The sequence below is a fragment of the Ovis canadensis genome, chromosome 11, assembly GCF_042477335.2.
Source record: "Ovis canadensis isolate MfBH-ARS-UI-01 breed Bighorn chromosome 11, ARS-UI_OviCan_v2, whole genome shotgun sequence".
NCBI lineage: Eukaryota > Metazoa > Chordata > Mammalia > Artiodactyla > Bovidae > Ovis > Ovis canadensis.
The window spans coordinates 17,988,158-18,008,161 of NC_091255.1; the positions used below are offsets into that span (position 1 = coordinate 17,988,158).

The 20,004-nt window shown below is 44.5% G+C and overlaps 1 protein-coding gene, 2 non-coding genes and 1 pseudogene across 6 annotated transcripts in view; all 4 read right to left on the reverse strand.

The window, feature by feature from the left end:
- The window catches only part of TEX14 (testis expressed 14, intercellular bridge forming factor), a 126,733-nt gene extending 111,112 nt beyond the window's left edge, over nucleotides 1-15,621 (reverse strand). For 3 of the 4 annotated variants that reach the window (XM_069602621.1, XM_069602623.1, XM_069602620.1), the window contains exons 1-2: nucleotides 15,495-15,621; nucleotides 1,997-2,133 (exon numbers count right to left, since the gene is read on the reverse strand). In XM_069602621.1, the coding sequence (XP_069458722.1) occupies nucleotides 1,997-2,133; nucleotides 15,495-15,550 (193 nt within the window). In that variant the 5' untranslated portion in view covers nucleotides 15,551-15,621. Of the gene's footprint in view, nucleotides 1-1,996; nucleotides 2,134-5,790; nucleotides 5,987-15,494 lie in introns of those variants that run through there. The other variant, XM_069602622.1, reaches the window with a different exon arrangement.
- On the reverse strand, nucleotides 5,593-5,756 carry LOC138415531 (U1 spliceosomal RNA). The gene has a single exon (XR_011247289.1). It is a non-coding gene; the product is annotated as a U1 spliceosomal RNA (small nuclear RNA).
- LOC138415509 (U1 spliceosomal RNA) lies at nucleotides 9,026-9,189 on the reverse strand. Its single transcript, XR_011247267.1, has one exon. It is a non-coding gene; the product is annotated as a U1 spliceosomal RNA (small nuclear RNA).
- Nucleotides 15,075-15,218, reverse strand: LOC138415577 (U1 spliceosomal RNA; annotated as a pseudogene).
- Nucleotides 15,622-20,004: the final 4,383 nt, after the last annotated feature.

The window sequence follows — 20,004 nt, forward strand, 5'->3', positions numbered from 1 at the left end:
TCCAGGCAAGAACACTGGAGTGGGTTACCGTGCCCTCCTCCAGGGCATCTTCCCGACCCAGGGACCAAAGAGATGTGGATCTCTTACATGTCCTGCATTGTTAGGCAGGTTCTCTACCATTAGTGCTACCTGGGAAGCCCACATTAACTATACCTCAAAAAAAAAAAAAAGTTAAAAAAAAAAAGGAATATGAAGATACAGAACACTCAGGAGATGTCTAGGAGACAGATTTTAAAAAGTCACAGAACTCTGCTTCTCATGTTGGAGGATATGGATAGGCAGACACTAGAAGTCATAGCATACCCATCTTGAACATCAATTTTCGTATTAAAACACACACAGATCTGTTATGAAGTAAACTGAACAATTTTGGAGGGGGTAAAAAACAGAAGCTTTTAAATAAATTTAGTTTACCATCAGCCACTTTATCTACAGATTCTAGGGATGGTACATGGAAACACTTCAGAATTTTTTGAGAGAAGTATTTTGGAGATAGTTGAGTCCTTAAAAAATGGGTGCTACCCTTCTGGAAGTTGTCAGGAATACTGTTGAGGCAAATGGAGAAACACTGTAGAGAAATTAGGTCACCTTGACTGCTCCATAAACCAGCTGAGAGAAACTTTCTAAGCCTTCTTTTTAATACTGGTTACTTCTGGTTACTCTTGAAAAAGCAGGTCTGGATCTCTAGATCAGGAGCAAATACCAACAGAGTTTTCGTTTGAGTATGATTTTCTGTGTGTTTGTTCTTTTGAAGATTCCCTGAGCTATGTTTGTTGTTTCTATCTGCCCAGCAGCAAAACAAAAACAAAACACCTTGAAAATGATTGAGTCATTTGTAGTGGCATGGATGGACCTAGAGTCTGTCTGTTACAGAGTGATGCAAATCAGAAAGAAAAAATCAAGCACATATATATATCCATATGGAATCTGGAAAAATGGCACAGATGAGCCTATTTGCTGGCAGGAACACAGATGAAGAAGCAGAGAACAAACTTTTGGACAAACCAGGGGAAAGAGAGGGTGAAATGAATTGAGCAGCATGGACACATATATACACTGCTGCTGCTGCTGCTGCTAAGTCGCTTCAGTCGTGTCCGACTCTGTGCGACCCCATAGACAGCAGCCCACCAGGCTCCCTGATCCCTGGGATTCTCCAGGCAAGAACACTGGAGTGGGTTGCCATTTCCTTCTCCAATGCATGAAAGTGAAAAGTGAAAGGGAAGTCGCTCAGTTGTGTCCGACCCTCAGCGACCCCAAGGACTACAGCCTTCCAGGCTCCTCCGTCCATGGGATTTTCCAGGCGAGTGTACTGGAGTGGGGTGCCACTGCCTTCTCCGCATATATACACTACTATGCATAAAATACCTAGTGGGAGAGCAGCTCTGCAACACAGGGAGCTCAGCTCCTCGCGCTGTGATGACCTGGAGGCGTAGGAGGGGTTTGGGGTGGGAAGGAGGCTCAAGAGGGAAGGAATATATGTTTACTCATAGCTGATTCACATTGTTGTACACAGCAGAAACTAACACAACACTGTAAAGCCATTATACATCGATTATAAAACAAGACAAACAGAAACACCTTGAAAACAAAATATCAAGTGCCTGTAAGGAGCAAGCAAGAAGAGAGCCATGAAAACTGGCCTTCTCACTCCACCACAAACCTCAGAAGACTCAGTAGATGGGGTAGATTTGAAGGAGAAAAGAGAAACAGGCAGAATCTAAAGTGGGTGGCTGGGGCCTGAGGTGAAACCTTTAGGGGCCTAAAGAACGGAAGACTTCATGGTTTCTTAGCACAAAACAAAACATAACATAACAGCCTCCAGCGATTTATGATCTCTGTTGAGCAAGCCAACTGCACTGGTAGAGAACAGCTCATCTCTAAACTTAACTTCCAATTCCCCCAAGAATTCATAGTCTTATGATGTACCTGGTTTTCCTTCCAATGCTATTCAGTAATGTGAATCAAGTTGCATGTGGTATTTTAATATGATGCATACCTTTCTTAAGAATCTTCTTCACTTTCACATAGTTCCCCTGTTTGACATACTCATGAAGCTGTGCTTCCAAGGAGTCATTTCTTAAGGAACCAAGCTGAACAGGACAGGGGACTGGAAGGTGAACAGCCCGAGACATCCTGTTTCAAAAGAAAGCAACATATTTATTTCTAACTGAACCAGAAATGCAAGGAAAAAGGTTCGATTCTTTCACATTTCTTTCACTTCTTGTCCATTTTCATTTATAATGAATAGGACTGGGGGACAAAGACCCCGAGCTCCTGAAGCGGGGGACCTGGGTTTGATCTCTGGTCAGGGAACTAAAATCCTGCATACCTTGCTGCTGCTGCTGCTAAGTCACTTCAGTCGTGTCCGACTCTGTGCAACCCCAAAGACGGCAGCCCACCAGGCTCCCCCATCCCTGGGATTCTCTAGGCAAGAACACTGGAGTGGATTGCCATTTCCTTCTCCGATGCATGAAAGTGAAAAGTCAAAGTGAAGTCGCTCAGTCGTGTCAGACTCTCAGTGACCCCATGGACTGCAGCCTACAGGCTCCTCTGTCCATGAGATTTTCCAGGCAAGAGTACTGGAGTGGGGTGCCATGAGGCATGGCCAAAGTTAAATACATAAAAATAAATTCCAAAAGATTAAATTTTATTCTCAATGTTACTATTGAAATTGAAGAACTCAATATTTTTGTCAATTCCTGGGAGTGAAAATGGAGAAGGCAATGGCAACCTACTCCAGTGTTCTTGCCTTGAGAATCCCAGGGATGGGGGAGCCTGGTGGGCTGCAGTCTATGGGGTCGCACAGAGTCAGACACGAGTGAAGCGACTTAGCAGCAGGGAGTGAAAAAGTGATGATATCAAGAAGTAGAATTAGAAATACACATTTATTGCATCATCAAGACCATTAGGAGAGTATTAACTTGTGAGTGTGTGTTTTGTTTTGGCCTTGAGGTTTATGGGATCCTATTTCCCGGACCACAGATTGAACTCGAACTCTTCGCAGTGAAAGTGCGAAGTCCTAACTGCTGAACTACCAGGGAATTCCCAGGAGGGCATTCACTTTGAAAAGTTAGGGGACTTCTTTGGGGGTCAAGTGGCTAAGACTTGGCACTCCCAATGCAGGGTGCCCAGGTTTAATCCCTGGTAGGAGAACTAGATCTCACATGCCAAGACCAGAAGATCCCGCATGTTGCAAATAAGACCCAGTGCAGCCAAAATAAATATAAATAAATATTTAAAAAATTCTGCACCACAATAACTCTTGTCCAAAAAAGAACAAACAGTATACAAATGCAGACATTTATGTAGAGGGTAGACAGTCTGTGGATTGGGTTCAGAGTTCAGACTCTGAAGTTCTCAGCCTGGCTGTGTCACTTCCCTGTGTGACCTTGAAGAAATTATTTAACCTTTCATGGGTCTCAATTTCCTCATCTATAAATGGGAGTACTCTGTAAAGTGCTTAGAACTCTGCCTGGAACCAAGGAACTGTCTATAGTTGTTAGCTGCTGTTATGCACACTAGAACCTATGCACACTAGAATGGTAACTGCACCATTTCACATTACCACCAGCAGTGAAAAAGGGTCCCAATTTTTCCAGATCTTCAATACTTAATTCTTGTTTTGTTCTTTAAATAATAGTCATCTTAGAACGTCCCTGATGGTCCAGTGGTCAAGAATCCACCTATCAATGCACAGAACCTGGGTTGGATCCCTGGTCTGGGATGATCCCACATGCCTTGGGGCAACTAGGTCCCTGGGCAACAACTACTGAGCCCACACTCTTCGAGAAACCTTCCCACTGCAACAAAGTGGCCCCCATTTCCCCAACTAGAGAAAAACCTCCAGCAGTAATTAAGACCCAGTGCTGGCAAAAATAATTATTTAAAAAGTGATTTTAACGTTGACCTTTAAAAATTTTTTATTTATTTGCATTTACACTAATATATGACATTTTGACATGAAATATTCAAATCTTCAGACCTGCTTGTTTCATACGTTTCCTAAAGCTGCAAAAATTAAGCGTCGACTGTTAATCATGTTTATGCTAACTTCCACTTCCTGTGTACTTTTCAGTTTACTTCCTTTTAGAATTCTTTTCCAGTCACCCTCAGAGATTCTCTTTAAAAAAAAAAAAATACCATTGTGGAGTAATAGCGTTTAAAACGGTTCTGAACATTACTAAAGCATATTCGCAACCAACCAGCTCCTGCAACTACTTAATCGGTAATTTCCCCTGAAAACTGCAGCTAAACAAACATTTCAGTACTGTAAATTTGGCCGTTTAACCCAGTAAGACTCAAGAGAAGACTCTTGAGAGTCCCTTGGACTGCAAGGAGATCCAACCAGTCCATCCTAAAGGAGATCAGTCCTGGGTGTTCTTTCGGAAAGTGAAAGTGAAGTCGCTCAGCTCAGTCGTGTCCGATTCTTTGCGACCCCATGGACTGTAGCCTACCAGGCTCCTCTGTCCATGAGATTCTCCAGGCAAGAATACTGGAGTGAGTTGCCATTTCCTTCTCCAGGGAATCTTCCCGAACCAGGGATCGAAACCTGGTCTCCTGCATTGGAGGCAGACGCTTTAACCTCTGAGCCAAGACTGATGCTAAAGCTGAAACTCCAATACTTCGGCCACCTCATGCGAAGAGTTGACTCATTGGAAAAGACTCTGATGCTGGGAGGGATTGGGGGCAGGAGGAGAAGGGGACGACGGAGGATGAGATGGCTGGGTGGCATCACTGACTCGATGAACGTGAGTTTGAGTGAACTCTGAGAGTTGGTGATGGACAGGGAGGCCTGGCGTGTTGCGATTCATGGGGTCGCAAAGAGTCGGACACGACTGAGCGACTGAACTGAACCCAATAATTAAACGCATTTCGAGTTGCCCTGGTGGCTCAGACGGAAAGAATCTGCCCCCAATGAGGATAGACCCTGGTTGGACTCCTGGGCTGGGAAGATCCGCTGGAGAAAAAATAGACTACCCACTTCAGTATTCTTGGGCTTTCTTTAGTAGCTCAATTGGTAAAGAATCCACCTGCAATAGAGGATATCTGGATTTGGAAAATCCCCTAGAAAATGATAAATGCTACTCATCCAGTAAACTCGCCTGAAAAACCCCACTGATTATAGTACATGGAGTCACTACTCCATATCTGCTGCCGCTAAGTCACTTCAATTGTAACCGACTCTGTGAGACCTCACAAACACCAGCCCACCAGATTCCACCATCTCTGGTATTTTCTCAGGCAAGAGTACTAGAGTACCATTCTAGCCTTCTCCGATCCATACGTAATCTTAATCACACAGATGCACAGGCTTACTAAACCTCTACTGCTAAGTCACTTCAGTCGTCTCCGACTCTGTACGGCCCCAGAAACAGCAGCCCTCCAGGCTGTTCCAGGTAAACACACTAGAGCGCGTTGCCACTTCCTCCAGTGCGTTAAAGTGAAGTCACTCAATCGTGTCCGACTTAGAGTCGACTACACCTTTTCAAGCTCCTCCGTGCAAGGAGCATTAAGAGTGGGATACTATTACCTTCTCCACACTATGTTTCTAACACTAAAACCACACGATGTCTTCTTTAAACCCGTATATATCAGGGGAAAGCGCGAACGCAGTCCCCCACTACCACAAATTATGCAGTCGAGTTTCCCACATTTGGGGAAATCGCAGGGGTCAGCACATCCGGAGTGCAATGGATAAGCCTCGCCCTAGGAAAACCACCTTCGTGATCATGGTGTCTCCCCTGCCAGGTAAGTATGAGTTGCTCGCTCTGCCCGCCGACTCAGCCTCACCTTCCAAACACTTCACACTTACGGTCACTCTCTTCACCGCAACTCTACACCCTCACTTACGAAATAACGGCTTCTCCCAACTATAAAGGCCTGAAAAGCACGTTGCCAGTACCGCAGTATTTGCAAAATAACACAAACGCTTCATAGTACATGCTGAACAGGGCCAGCCGACGCCGAACTCATTTACATACTCCGCGCACCTTAGTGACGTCACTCCGTAGCGCCGACTGTACCGGGGCCTCCTGATAGGCTGACTGACGGCCACGGAGGCGCTCGGGGCCTAATCCCCGGGGCCCGGAATGTGACCCACCTTTGTGACAGAAGAGATTGTAGGGAGGCGATGAGCTTTGCGACTGGGTGGGGCGGGAACAGTCCGAATTATCCAGGTGCGCCTAATGTAATCAAGGGCCCTTATAAAGAGGAAGCAGGAGGCGGGAGGCAGTTAAGGCAGCTGTGGTGGCGGCGGCAACAACAGCGACGACGGTGACAGAGACGGAGGAAACAGAAGATGGCTGATTTCTTGAAAGGGCTGCCTGTCTACAACAAAAGCAATTTTAGTAGCTTCCATGCCAACTGTCTCTGCAAAGCCTCGAACCGACGTCCACCAGTCTACCTGCCCACTCAGGAGTACCCGTCTGAACAGATAATTTTGACAGAAAAAACAAACATTCTCTTGCGCTACCTACAACAGCAACGGGACAAAAAGAATGCGGCCGAGAAGAAAGACCAGCAGCAAGTGAACCTCGAGGCCGAGAGCTGGGCGTCCCCGTGCAAGATCCCACGGATCTACAGCCAGGACTGGGACGACTGGGACGAGGACCCTTGAAACTCACGGCCCCACTCAGACGCCTCCTGTGCTGGCTGCTGCTCGCCTGCCCGCCGGCCTGCCCACGCCCTACCGTTCACACCACTTCCAATATGATAAAGCCAATGTATTTATTTTCCTTGTGTTTTTATTGATGTTGTAAATTTAGCAACTTATGATTAAAGGGGATGTCAGACCCACTAGTGTGATGTTGGTAGGTTTTTTTTTTTTAAAACAAACAAATTGTTATTCGCTGCCACCTCCTTCAGTTCCCCCTCCTCTTGTTCCCTAGTCCTCCTCTGGAAAACTGGAGCCTCTCTTCCAGGGTCTAGATTCGGGGCCCTGCTGCAGCTGGTCCTCATGGGTGGGGGCTCTTCTCTTGGTTTCCATCTACTGGTCCGGGTCTTAAACACTTCGCCTTGTCACAAGTTCCTCAGGGACTTACTCTGCCCAGACCTTGCTCTGAACCTGACTAAGTGGGAGAAGTCAGCTCTTGTTGTTCAGTCGCTAAGGCACCGACTCCATGGACTGCAGCATGCCAGGCTTCCCTGTCCTTCACTATCTCCCAGAAATTGCTCAAACTCACATCCATTGAGTTGGTGATGCCATCCAACCATCTCATCCTCTGTCGTCCCCTTCTCCCGCCTTCAATCTTTCCCAGCATCAGGGTCTTTTCTAATGAGTCAGTTCTTTGCATCAGGTGGCCAAAGGACTGGAGCTTCAGCTTCAGCATCAGTCCTTCCAATGAATTCTGAGTTGATTTCCTTTAGTATCCACTGGTTTGATCTCTTTGCTGTCCAAGGGACTCTCAAGAGTCTTCTCCAGCACCACAATCTGAAAGCATCAATTTTTCGGCGCTCAGCTTTCTTTATGGTCCAACTCTCATATCCACATATGACTACTGGAAAACCCATAGCTTTGACTATACCGAACTTTGTCAGCAAAGTGATGTCTCTGCTCTTAAATACGCTGTATAGGTTTGTCACAACTTTTCTTCCAAGGAGTGTGTCTTTTAATTTCGTGGCTTAGCCTTTTCATTCCTTCTGGAGCTATTTCTCCACTCTTCCCCAGTAGCATATTGGGCACCTACCAACCTGGGGAGTTCATCTTTCAGTGTCCTATCTTTTTGCCTTTTCATACTGTTCATGGGGTTCTCAAGGCAAGAAGGCTGAAGGAGTTTGCCATTCCTTTCCTCAGTGGACCACGTTTTGTCATAACTCTCCACCATGACCTGGCCATCTTGTGTGGCCAGAGCATGGCTCATAGCTTCACTGATTTACACAAGGCTGTGATCCATGTGATCATTTTGATCATTATAGTTAAGTATCATCTCCATATCTTGAAGATCTAAGTATTTTTGTCAGGGACTAGTTTGGTGCACCATTTCCACCCTAATAAAAGGAGCTTTCTCATCTGGAAAAAATTAAAAAAGGTGGTGGATGGAAGGTTGATGTCAGCAGATGAAAAATTACTGGTTTTGAAAACACAGAAAGAGGACCATAAGGCCAGAATGTATAGAAATAGCGTCCTACAGTCTTTCCCACAGAATAAAGAAAACAGCTCATTTCATTCTTAGAATAGTGAAAGTTTACTTTTAAACCATTTTTAAAATATTCATTCAGTTGTGTTTGACTCTGTGACCCCATGAGCTATACCGTTGATGGAATACTCCAGGCCAGAATACAGGAGTGGGTAGCCGTTTTCCTGGAGAAGGCAATGGCACCCCACTCCAGTACTCTTGCCTGGAAAATCCCATGGACTGAGAAGCCTGGTGGGCTGCAGTCCATGGGGTCGCTGAGTCGGACATGACTTTCACTTTTCACTTTCATGCATTGGAGAAGGTAATTCTTGCCTGGAGAGTCCCAGGGACGGGGGAGCCTGGTGGGCTGCAGTCTGTGGGGTCGAGCAGAGTCAGATACGACTGAAGTGACTTAGCAGCAGCCATTTTCCTTCTCCAGAGCATCTTCCCAGTCCAGGAACTGAACCCAGGTCTTCCGCATTGCTGGCAGATTCTATACACGGGAAGCTGAATTGAACTCTTTGAAAGTGCATGGATTAGCCCAGCAGATTTGTCTATCCACATAATATTCCTCAGTTGATACTAGAAATCGGCTGCTGCCTTGCTTCCAAGTAAAGTGAAAGTCAGTCGTGTCCAACTCTTTCGACCCAAATTCTCCAGGCCAGAGTTAAATGGAGTAACCTATCCCTTTTCGAAGAGAATTTCCCAAACCAGGGATCAAATGCAAGTCTCCCGCATTACAAAGAAATCCTTTGCCAACTAACACACAAAAGAAGTCCAAACCAGATTCTCCATGTTGCAAGAAAACTGCTTATTGCCTCCGCTTCATATACCCGAAAACGACCACAAAAACAGGAAAGTTAGCAGGGCCCCAAAACTAGCGTCTATGTCTTCCCTTGCACAAACCACGCCAGGGGAAAGCGCGAACGCAGTCCCCCACTACCACAAATTATGCAGTCGAGTTTCCCACATTTGGGGAAATCGCAGGGGTCAGCACATCCGGAGTGCAATGGATGAGCCTCGCCCTGGGAAAACCACCTTCGTGATCATGGTATCTCCCCTGCCAGGTAAGTATGAGTTCTAAGCTTAGTCTGGGACGTCACCCTCGAACTCAGCACACAACAGAATTATGGTCAATTATATTCCAAGCTATTTCGGCCTTCGACGGGAACCTGAAGGATTATTTATTTGACAGTGACCAAGATACATCCTTTGGACGTTCAGGGGAAATTCTACCCGGCGAAAAACGAAATCCAGCCGGCAGCCACCGCTCCCCTCATCTACATATCCCCACCTCTTGTCCCTTGTCATTTGACGTCACTGCTTTTGGACAAGCGTCTAGTTCGTTCTAGCTCTGCCTGGTGCCGACCCCAAAGACCAAGTGTAGCTGAGATTTTTCAATTCTTCGTCTTCACAGACAGACGAAAAATTCGGTGGAGCTTCGTTACGGGTGTGGAGTCCGAGCAGCGTGCGGAGGGCAGAGCAGGGCACGGCGGGGGCGCGGGCCTCACAGGAAGAGGGTAGCAGGATCGGTTGCTGAGTCTGAATCGCCGCTCCACTCTGCAACTAGGTGATACCCACAAGTCTCTCTCAATCACCGTTTCCCAAAAGTGTAAAGTGGGAATAATACTGCATGCCTGCCTTACAGGGTTTCTGTGAGAGCTGAACAGAATGCGCGTCAAATGCGACCTCCAGCCTTGCCACCCCACCCAAGCCATTGCTCTCCTGGACAGGCGTCCGTGTCGTTGGGGTCACAAATACGACGTCTACAAGATTCAAGTCTTGCAGTTCTCAGCGCAAAGGCAAGCAGCATCTGGCCTGGATTGAGTAACAAAGCGAGTGCTCCTCTGTTCTTTTTAGACAGCGAAAATTGACAAGGCACTGTGTTTTTCTTTCTACCCTCGCTGGCTAGGCGCTCTGGGCAAAACAACTCTGCAGCAACTAAAAATAGTGTTAAGGGTTTAGTAGTGCAAGGGAGGCAAACCTTTTCCTCTATTCTATTAGAGTCTCTGGCCCAGCCTGAAAATTACATTGGAACACACAGTTTAACAGGACAAAACCATACTTTTATTTAACTGAAGTTTATCTGACACAAGAGCCCTCATAAGGAAATGAAGACCTAAAGAAGTGGAAACCTAAATGTTTTTATATTAAGTTGAACAAGAGAGAGAAAATTGTGGAGAAGCACGTAGCATACATGCGGAGGTTAAAAAAGATAATGATTTTAACAAGACTTGTTTGTGCAGACATCTCTGGGCGTTATCCCTCGTCTCTGGAATATTTCTTTCCCCTGTGTTAGAAAGGGAGGCCAGACCACTCTTACATATTTGCTGTTTTTTAGTGCTTTGGGCTTAAAAATAATCCTTATGCCACAGTGACACAGTTGGGAGTGGCATATTTTGCAGCCTCTTGGAAGTTATTTTCCACTTAGTCTGTATGATTTTATAAGTGCTTTGTTTTGTATTTTGGGAGGGTATTTTTATTTATTACAATAGTGATAAAATTTCCCCTGTAGGTAATCAGGAAAATACAGAAAAGCATTTAAGATGCTTAAAGCAAATGCATCAAAATGCAAAGTAACATATGTTAGTATAACACACAAGAATGGATTAATGTGTTTTTCCTACATATTCTGAAACATGACTATAATATTGGGTTTCCCTGGTGGCTCAGGGAAACTTTAACCCTAATTATATACATCTATTGCCCAAAGTATGTTCGTACATTTTGATCAGGAAATGTCATTTAACTGTAGAAAGTAAGAGAAAGACAGTGTCCTGTGTACATGGTATTTATTATATAATTACAAAAAATCAAAATCACCCCCAAATTCTAGAATCAAAGCAGCAGGGAAGTGGAGTATTAAATATACAATAGTAAGAACATGAAAGGCACATTATATTATAGTGAACAACATGAAAGACAAAAGGTTAAGAGGAAAAAAAGATAGGAAATGGTATGTATACCATGACTGCAATTTTGTAAAAATGTATATCCTTAAGGAAAAGTACTGTAAAGAAGTGCACTGAAATGATATCGATGTAACAGGTTGTGAAATACAGGGGGCAGACTTTCAATAATATTGTTAGACTCTTTTTTCTTCATAATGAGAAGACCAAGTCCTGGTGGAACCACTATAAGAAATATGTGGCACCATATTTAGTTCTAAACACAGGCTTTAGTATCAGATACTCTTAGGTTCAAATTGTGATTTTACCATATTTTAGGTATCTGTGCTTGATTTTACCCTCTCAAAACAATTATAATTATTAGTGCATTCAACATGCCAGCAAATTTGGAAAACTCAACAGTGGCACAAGACTGGAAAAGGTCAGTTTTCATTCCAATCCCAAAGAAAGGTAATGCTAAAGAATGTTCAAACTACCACACGATGCACTCATTTCACACGCTAGCAAAGTAATGCTCAAAATTCTCCAAGCTAGGCTTCAACAATACATGAACCAGAACTTCCATGTTCAAGCTGGATTTAGAAAAGGCAGAGGAACCAGAGATCAAATTGCCAACATCCACGAGACTATAGAAAAAGCAAGGGAATTCCAGAGAAACATCTACTTCTTCTTCACTGACTATGTTAAAGCCTTTGACTGTGTGGATCAAAATAAACTGTGGAAAATTCTTTAAAAGATGGAATATCAGACCAACTTACCTGCCTCCTGAGAAACTCATATGCAGCTCAAGAAGCAGCAGTTAGAACCAGACATAGAACAACAGACTGGTTCAAAATTAGGAGAAGAGTATATCAAGATTGTGTATTGTCACTCTGCCTATTTAACTTCTATGCAGAGTACATCATTCGAAATGCCAGGCTGAATGAAGCTCAAGCTGGAATCAAGACTGCCAGGAGAAGTATCAACAACCTCAGATATGCAGATGACAACACCCTAACGTCAGGAACCGAAGAGGAACGAAAGAGCCTCTTGATGAAGGTGACAGAAGTAAAGCGAAAACAACTGGCTTAAAACTCAACATTCAAAAAACTAAGACCATGGCATCTGGTCCCATCTTTAATGGCAAACAGATGGGGAAACAATGGAAACAATGATAGACTTTATTTTCTTGTGCTCCAAAATCACTGCAGATGCTAACTGCAGCCGTGAAATTAAAAGATGCTTGCTCCTTGGAAGCAAAGCTATGACAAACATAGACCGTGTATTTAAAAGCAGAGACATTACTTTGCCTACAAAGGTCTGTATAGTCAAAGCTATGGTTTCTCCAGTAGTCATGTATGGATGGGAAAGTTGGATCATAAAGAAGCCTGAGCACCAAAGAATTAATGCTTTTCAACTGTGGTGTTGGAGAAGACTCTTGAGAGTCCCTTGGACTGCAAGATCAAACCAATCAATCTTAAAGGAAATCAACCCTGAGTATTCATTGAAGTGAGATGCTGAAGCCAGTACTCTGGCCACCTGATTCAAAGAGCTGACTCACTGGAAAAGACTCTGATGCTGAGAAAGACTGAGGCTAGAAGAAGGGGACAACAGAGGATGAAATGGTTAGATGGCATCGCAGACTCAATGGACATGAGTTTGAGCAAGCTCCGGGAGCTGGTGAAGGACAGGAAAGCCTGGTGCTGCAGTCCATGGGGTCGCAAAGAGTTGGACATGACTGGGCAACTGAACAACAATAATAATAATTATAGTGAATATATGTCCATATGTGTGTGTATATATATACACATATTAATATATTGATACACAGAATAAAACAGCTCGTGACCAACTACGTCAAGGCCCCAGATAAGCCAGGGTGGAGAGGCGCAGCCCGCCCCTCCGCAGAGCCGGTGTTTGGAGCTCCTGCACTCCTGGGGAGGGGCAGCACCAGCACACACCCACCTCTCTCAGACCACGGTTGCCTCTGCCAACTAAGACGTTCTGTCCCAAGAGACATGGCGCTCAGTCTGTGAGTCTCACCCTATCTCTGAATTTCCACTCATATCTTTGCCTCATGGGAGTCAAGGAGAGAGTGTGTTCAGAAATATAATGTGTGGCAGTAATTTCTGAAAGCTGCCTTTTGTTATATAAGCTCACTGAGCAGGTCTGACAGTTAAGAAGTCCATGGTGCTGACAACGGAATCTAAATGTCTATTACCAGCCGGAGCAACTCTATAGACACTCTACGCACACACACCCTATGTTTCGGGGAGCCAGACCCATTCTGAGGCACTTCGGATGTAACACTGGCCCTGGTTTTACATTTCCCATCCACAGGGCTCTGCAGTATAAACCACAGTCACTCTACTTAGCCACCTGCTAGATACTGTCATCCACAAAGTGTGACCCAGCCCACCTCAGTTATATGTTATAATTTCATTATTGACCTACCATTCTAATTTCACTCCAGATGGTTTGCTGTCCATGGCATTGCTGTTTCCATGAATGCCAGGCTGGCCACGGCGCTGAGTCCTCTATGGCTGTGTCCCCCCAAGGTATGCTTTCACAGACATTCTAAGGCTGTTCTTGCTATGCTGAGGAAGTCTTTTTCTTTTTAAATTTTTTCTTTTAAAATTAAAAAAATATTTTTTATTGGCATATAGTTGACTTATAATGTTGTATTAGCTTCTACTGTACAGCAAAGTGAATCAGTAATACATATACATAGATCCACTCTTCTTAAGATTATTTTCCCATATAGGCCATTACAGAGTATTGAGGAGAGCTCCCTGTGTTATACAATAAATCCTCATGGGAACTTTATTTCTGATGACCACATTGCCTACTCCAGTATTTTCAACATTCACAAAGTATCCATGAGTTTCTATGAGTGCTACTCATAAGGAAAAAAAAAAAACAAAAACCTGTTCTCAGGTTGCTGCTGCTGCTGCTAAGTCGCTTCAGTCGTGTCTGACTCTGTGCGACCCCATGGACAGAAGCCTACCAGGCTCCTCTGTCCGTGGGATTTTCCAGGCAAGAGTACTGGAGTGGGGTGCCATCGCCTTCTCAGTCTCAAGTTGTTACTCATATGAAACTAGTCACTTACAGCCACCTAAACTTAAGGTGCCAGGAACTAGCCTAAGGCATTGGCGATATTAAGGGTAATCATGTGGAGATAGAGTCTCCCTGTAATAAATAAGATCACAAACTGTAGAGGAAATAGACCTGCCAGAATTAGAGGAAAAAAGTAATGAGCACCAATCAAAGGGTTAAGGACCACATTATGACTGAAGGATCCTATACACCTTTGTCTTTGTGGACCCTTCCTCCATGAAAAACGTATTAATCTAAAAAGATTACATTGTTATATACATTTTCTTCCACCTAAAAATTCATCTTTTTTTCTTCTGATTTTAAAAGAAGCACCTTATGCAGCACTGTGCCTTCAGTACCGAGTAATGTTTCAGTCCATCTTAGATTCTGTGGCAGTTTGGGTGAATCCCAGGCAGCTACAAGTGAGAGCTGAGTGTCAAAGATTGATGAGGGAAGGCAGGGCATTCCAGGAAGGGGAAGCATGTTATAGAAGTAATACAGCAAGACCTCCTGGAGACTTTTTCAAAATAAGGGAGAAATGATGGCCAACAGAATATAATGTGAACAACATGTAATTTTACAAGTTTTGGTAACCACATATAAAAGGCTAAAAGAACTGAAAATAGTTTTAATAACATGCTTTTCTTATCCCCATACACCCAAAATGGTATATAACTGCAAAATATAACCAGCCTAAAAAAAATTGAGATATTGTAACACTCCAAAACTAAAAACGTTCAAAACCATTCAGGTAAACTCAGGTCCTAAAGCTCAGACAGCTGAAGTTAAATAAATAATCCTGACAAAACCCAAAAGGCCTGTACCTGGCAGAAGAACGTTCCATAGTGGTTTAGTATTTAAGATCTCTATTTCACTAGGTCTGTGTATTGTACTCACCACTACCCACCTACTTTTATGTGATAACCCCTTCAGCATTAGAGATGAGCCACTAGACCCCTTTAAGATACAAAGAGGACAGGGGAAAGCACCAACACAGTCCCCCACTACCACAAATTATGCAACCGAGTTATCCACATCTGGGGAAATCGCTGGGGTCAGCTCATCTAGGGTGCAATGGATGAGCCTCGCCCCGGGAAAACCACCCGACCCTGGTTATCTTCCCCGAGGCTGACCTTGGCACTACCCGCTGCTGCGCACACCACTATATTAAGGTCTGGGTCACTCCTGAAACGATTCCAATTGACCTTTATCTTAGCGATCCAAATAAACATAGTTTCGAACTATATTTTACTATTGTTAATAGATAACCCCGTATTTCCGGGGAAAGCCGTTCCAAACGCCCTGAGCCATCCCTGTGCCTACACCACCGCGCCCCCTGCCGGCCGCCTCCTCCAACAACTCGCCGCGCCCGGATCCTTTCCCGACAGAAACCCACCGCGTCCCAAGGCAGGCTAACTGAAGGTCTCCGGATCTCCCAGTGTGGAGTCCCATGGGGCACACCCACGCGGAAGAATTGTTCAGTCGTCAGTCGACTTCATCCTTGCCTGGCTCCCAACGCTTCAGACCAGATCAGGGAGAGGAGCCGGGCATCCGACGCGAGAATATCTTGGCTACGGGCTTGAGGCTGGACTCCGGTGTTCAAGCTGCACGATTCGAGATAAGCTTCTCCTCTCAGAATCAGTTTGTGCAGAATGAAGAGGAAACAGCTAGTGAGATCCCTCACTGAGCGCAGGCCTCACCCAGGCTTTATCTCCTGCCCCTGCTCTGTTCACATCCCCCATCCGCCTCTCAGAATGGGCAGAATCCTCAGGGAATAGACGGAGTCCATCCCTACCGTTGCCCTCTGTATTTTTCCTTTCTCCTCATCTCTGTGTTTGGCTAAGTTATATATATATACATCCTGTTTTGTTGCTAGTCTATTCTCCCAGCATTTTATGTTTTGAACCAAGGTAAGTTTCTCTTGCGTCCTGACTACTTATTGACAGAGGGGAGGCTGACCTTTCAGGTCTCTAGATTCTTCAGACTCTAGATACCATGTGACCCACTAGCCCCTCAACCATCTCATCTTCCTCCTGCTTCAGCAGAGCACAATTCCTGCATGTGGTCCCAGATCCTACTCTTGGTCTCCCCAGCACTGCTGGAGGAAGTTGTGATCCTCCTACCCCAAATTCATGCGAACTGCAGTCACATCTTCACTGCTATTTGGCATTCTTCTTATACACATCTTTTCAGTCCCCTCTACCCTCATGTTTTAAACCTCCACCTAAATCAGTGCTTCTCAGTGACTATGTCACTGCTCTCAAGGGGTGATTTTGAAAGTTTGTGGGGACATTTCGGTTTCCTTGGGTAGCCAGGCCAAGCATTTGCATATTAAAACACTTTATTATAATATTTTGTCTCCTATATATTAGTTAGAACATTTATATCAATTGTGGGAGAACTTACATAAATTACATTTCTAGGAACATCTTGAATATTCATATTTTCCATGAATATACTATGAACAGTAAAGGAAATATTACTATTTGTTATAAAAAGGGACCCTAAGGTTTTACAGAATTGAGAACCACAATCCTAATCCAATCACACCCATTCTTTTTATAGGAGGGAGAACAATTTAGCTTCTCCTTTATTTCAAAAGTACAAATGAATGCTTTTCCCACCAGTGTTTCTCAAAGTGAAAGCATGAACATCATCTACTGAACCAATGTTTGGCTATGAGATCTGAGTGTTGCCGTGCCATCCTCCAGGGGATCGAGAGGGGTCTTCCCCACCCAGGGATCAAACCTGCATCTCTTATGTCTCCTGCATTGGCAGGCGGGTTCTTTACCACTAGCGCCACCTTGGAAGCCCCTCATTCCACGTTCGCTCCCAATTCCCTCCTCTAGGATCTTAGCCCTTTCCGCTGACCTGGCTTTAGCACTTCTCCTTTCAAACATATACAAGTGTCCCTTATCGAGAAAATGAACTTTTTTCAATTCCACAGTCCCCCTGCAGTACTATTCTCTTATTTTTCTTCCCTGGATCTTAAGAGTTAAGAATTCATTGGTTTACTCGGTAGTTAACCTCCAATTAAAATAAATAAATTAAAAAATAAAACAAACAAAAAAAGAATTCATTGGTTTAACATCACATTTATGGAGGAGCTCCTACCTGTTAAGACACTATTCTGTGGCTTTACAGATATTATCTCATTTAATGCTCAACAATTACTGTGTAGGCTGTACAAACAAAAAAGAGTAGAGAGTCTTTGGCTCATCAGTGAATTCTACAAGGATGTTATTAACCTGCTGCAATCACTGACCAACAGTGCACTCTGTGTATCAGAAGAGATTAAGGCGATAAAAGGATGAAGCACTCTGTGCTCAGGACCTAGGAAATTAAGACAGCAAGAGGATACTCTGTGCTTTGGGCAAACAGGCCCTGAGATAGGTGTATCTCAGGAAGAATTTTAATAAACCCAGCTTCTTGCTGTCTTCCCATACAGAGAAAAGCCCTGAAGTCATTAATTTGTGATATCTGTTCTTTGTAAACCAGCAGTAATCCTTTACCAAGATACCTACTTGACTGCATTCCCCACCAAAAAACATAAACTAGCCTCTCTCTTGACTCTTCAGAGCAGTTTCTCAGAGCTACTGAGAAGCTGCTTCCTTGGCTATAGCCCTCAGTAAGACCCTGGTGCAAATTTAACTCACAGTGCTTACACTGTGCATTTTTCTTTCTATAGGCACTATTATTGTCCACTTTAGAGATGAAAATGAGGCAGAAGACAGTTAACTAATTTACCTAAAACCACCCAGTTAAACAGTAGCAGAACTAGTGAGTTCATGCTCTTAACCTCTACACTCAGTGGTTTATAGACTGATACATAGTTGACCCTTGAGCAACATGGGGTTCACTTATATGTGGATTTTTTTCCATAAATAAGTACCACAGTACTACAGGACCTGAGGGTGTGGATACAGAAGAACTGCAGATACAGAGAGCCAACTATAAATTATACACAGATTTTTGACTGCATGGAGGGTTGGTGCCTCTGCCCCTCACATTTTCAAGGGTCAAACCCTCATTACAGTTAGGGGCTACTAACCTGTAGAGAACACCAGGTTAGAAAAACTGGGAGTATTCATCTCCCCAGAGCAAAACTGGAAAATCCTCCAAAAGTTACAGTCTCTTTGGCATCAGAGAACCTAGGAGAACAAAAGATTAAGATCCTCTCAATGTGATGTGGCAGAGAAGGCAATGGCACCCCACTCCAGTACTCTTGCCTGGAAAATCCCATGGACACAGGAGCCTGGTGGGCTGCCATCTATGGGGTCGCACAGAGTTGGACACGACTGAAGCGACTTAGCAGCAGCAGCAGCAGCAATGTGATGTGGTCAGTGAGACAAAGGAAGGTATTCTCAAGCCGTGGGACCAAGGGGAGTTTCCAAGATATACTGATCGCTTAATTTGAAGCAGTCTTCAAACTGATCACCTTGGCCTTCACTCCATCCATGAGGAATTAATGTGGCCAACACATATTATACTTGTTTTCTTGCCATTTCCCCCTCCTCTATCAAAAGCAGAAAATGACTGCCTTTTTTTCAAAGGTCACTACTGCCTACTGATTTTGAAAGTGCTCACCTCTGCTCTTTCTCCAGCTTTTCTTCAGGAAGGTTTGTTCTCCTCTCGTGTTCCCTAATTGGGGCAATTCTGCAAAGCCCAGTCCTTGACTGTTGTATTTCTCAGCGTGCATGCTCTTTCTTCAGAAACTGATCCCACCTCCCAGATGTCTCCCTGGTGCCTCAGTGGTAAAGAATCCACCTGCCAGTGCAGGAGAAATGGGTTCGATCCCTGGGTTGGGAAGGTCCCCTGGAGAAGGAAAAGGCAACCCATGCCAGTATTCTTGCCTGACAAATCTCATGGACAGGGGAGCCTGGTGGGCTATAGTCCCTGGGGTCGCAAAAACAGTCAGACGTGACTTAGCAACAAAACAGCAAATAACAACTATTCAGCGAGGCCCGTTCTATAGCTTGCTTCCACATCATCATTTCATACCTTTACGTCTCAGCCCCAGCAGAGGCAGGGCAGCCACACCCATGGCCTGGGCTGCTGGGTACCTGAATGGCCCGCCATCTCTCCAGCATAAACAGCCGAGAGCAGACTCCAGACAAGCGAGAGTGACCGCTAACCACACACTGCAGGGAGTGGGAATGGCAGAGCGTCTTCCGGACTAGACTCCCCACTGACCGAGGCCAAAGGGAGGCCTCTGCTGCCACGGACTGCCACTCAGGAGAGTCGGGCGACGAGCTGCAGACTGTGAAAGCCACTCGCGATCTCTTCACAGACACAGCTGCGTGACCTGGGCTTTACACTGCATGAACTCGGTAATCACCATACCTGGCCTACCCATCCGCGTTTATTTCTCACTTCCCAAAATACTTGTTCTTGCATTTACTTCTCCAAGTAAAGCAGCACCACTCCTTTAAACAGTAGCACATTTGATTTTTAAAGTAGGATGCGTACGTGCATGTTCAGTCTCGTCAGTCGTGTCCAAGTCTTTGTGACCCTGTGGACCGTCAGGCTCCTCTGCCCTCTCCAGAGGATCTTCCCGATCCAGGGATCGAACCTGGCTCTCTTATGTCTCCTGCATTGGCAGGCAGGTTCTTTACCACTAGCGCCACCCAGGAAGCCCTTTAAAGTAGGGATGTCATCCTAAAAGTAAGTTTTAAACTCATACAATCTTTCATTTACATAATGAAATCACAAGCTCCCATCTGACCTTGAATTTAAAAGATAGGAAAACAAGAGTCAAAACAGAAAAACATGTTTTGGGAAAGAAGTTTTGATTTTAAAAGTTACCATTCAGTCTTTGGGAAAACTGAAGAGTCCAAAGGAAAAAAATCATTGTAAATATGTATTTTATGGTGTTAAAAAATTTTCCCCTCCCCCACCCCTGTAGT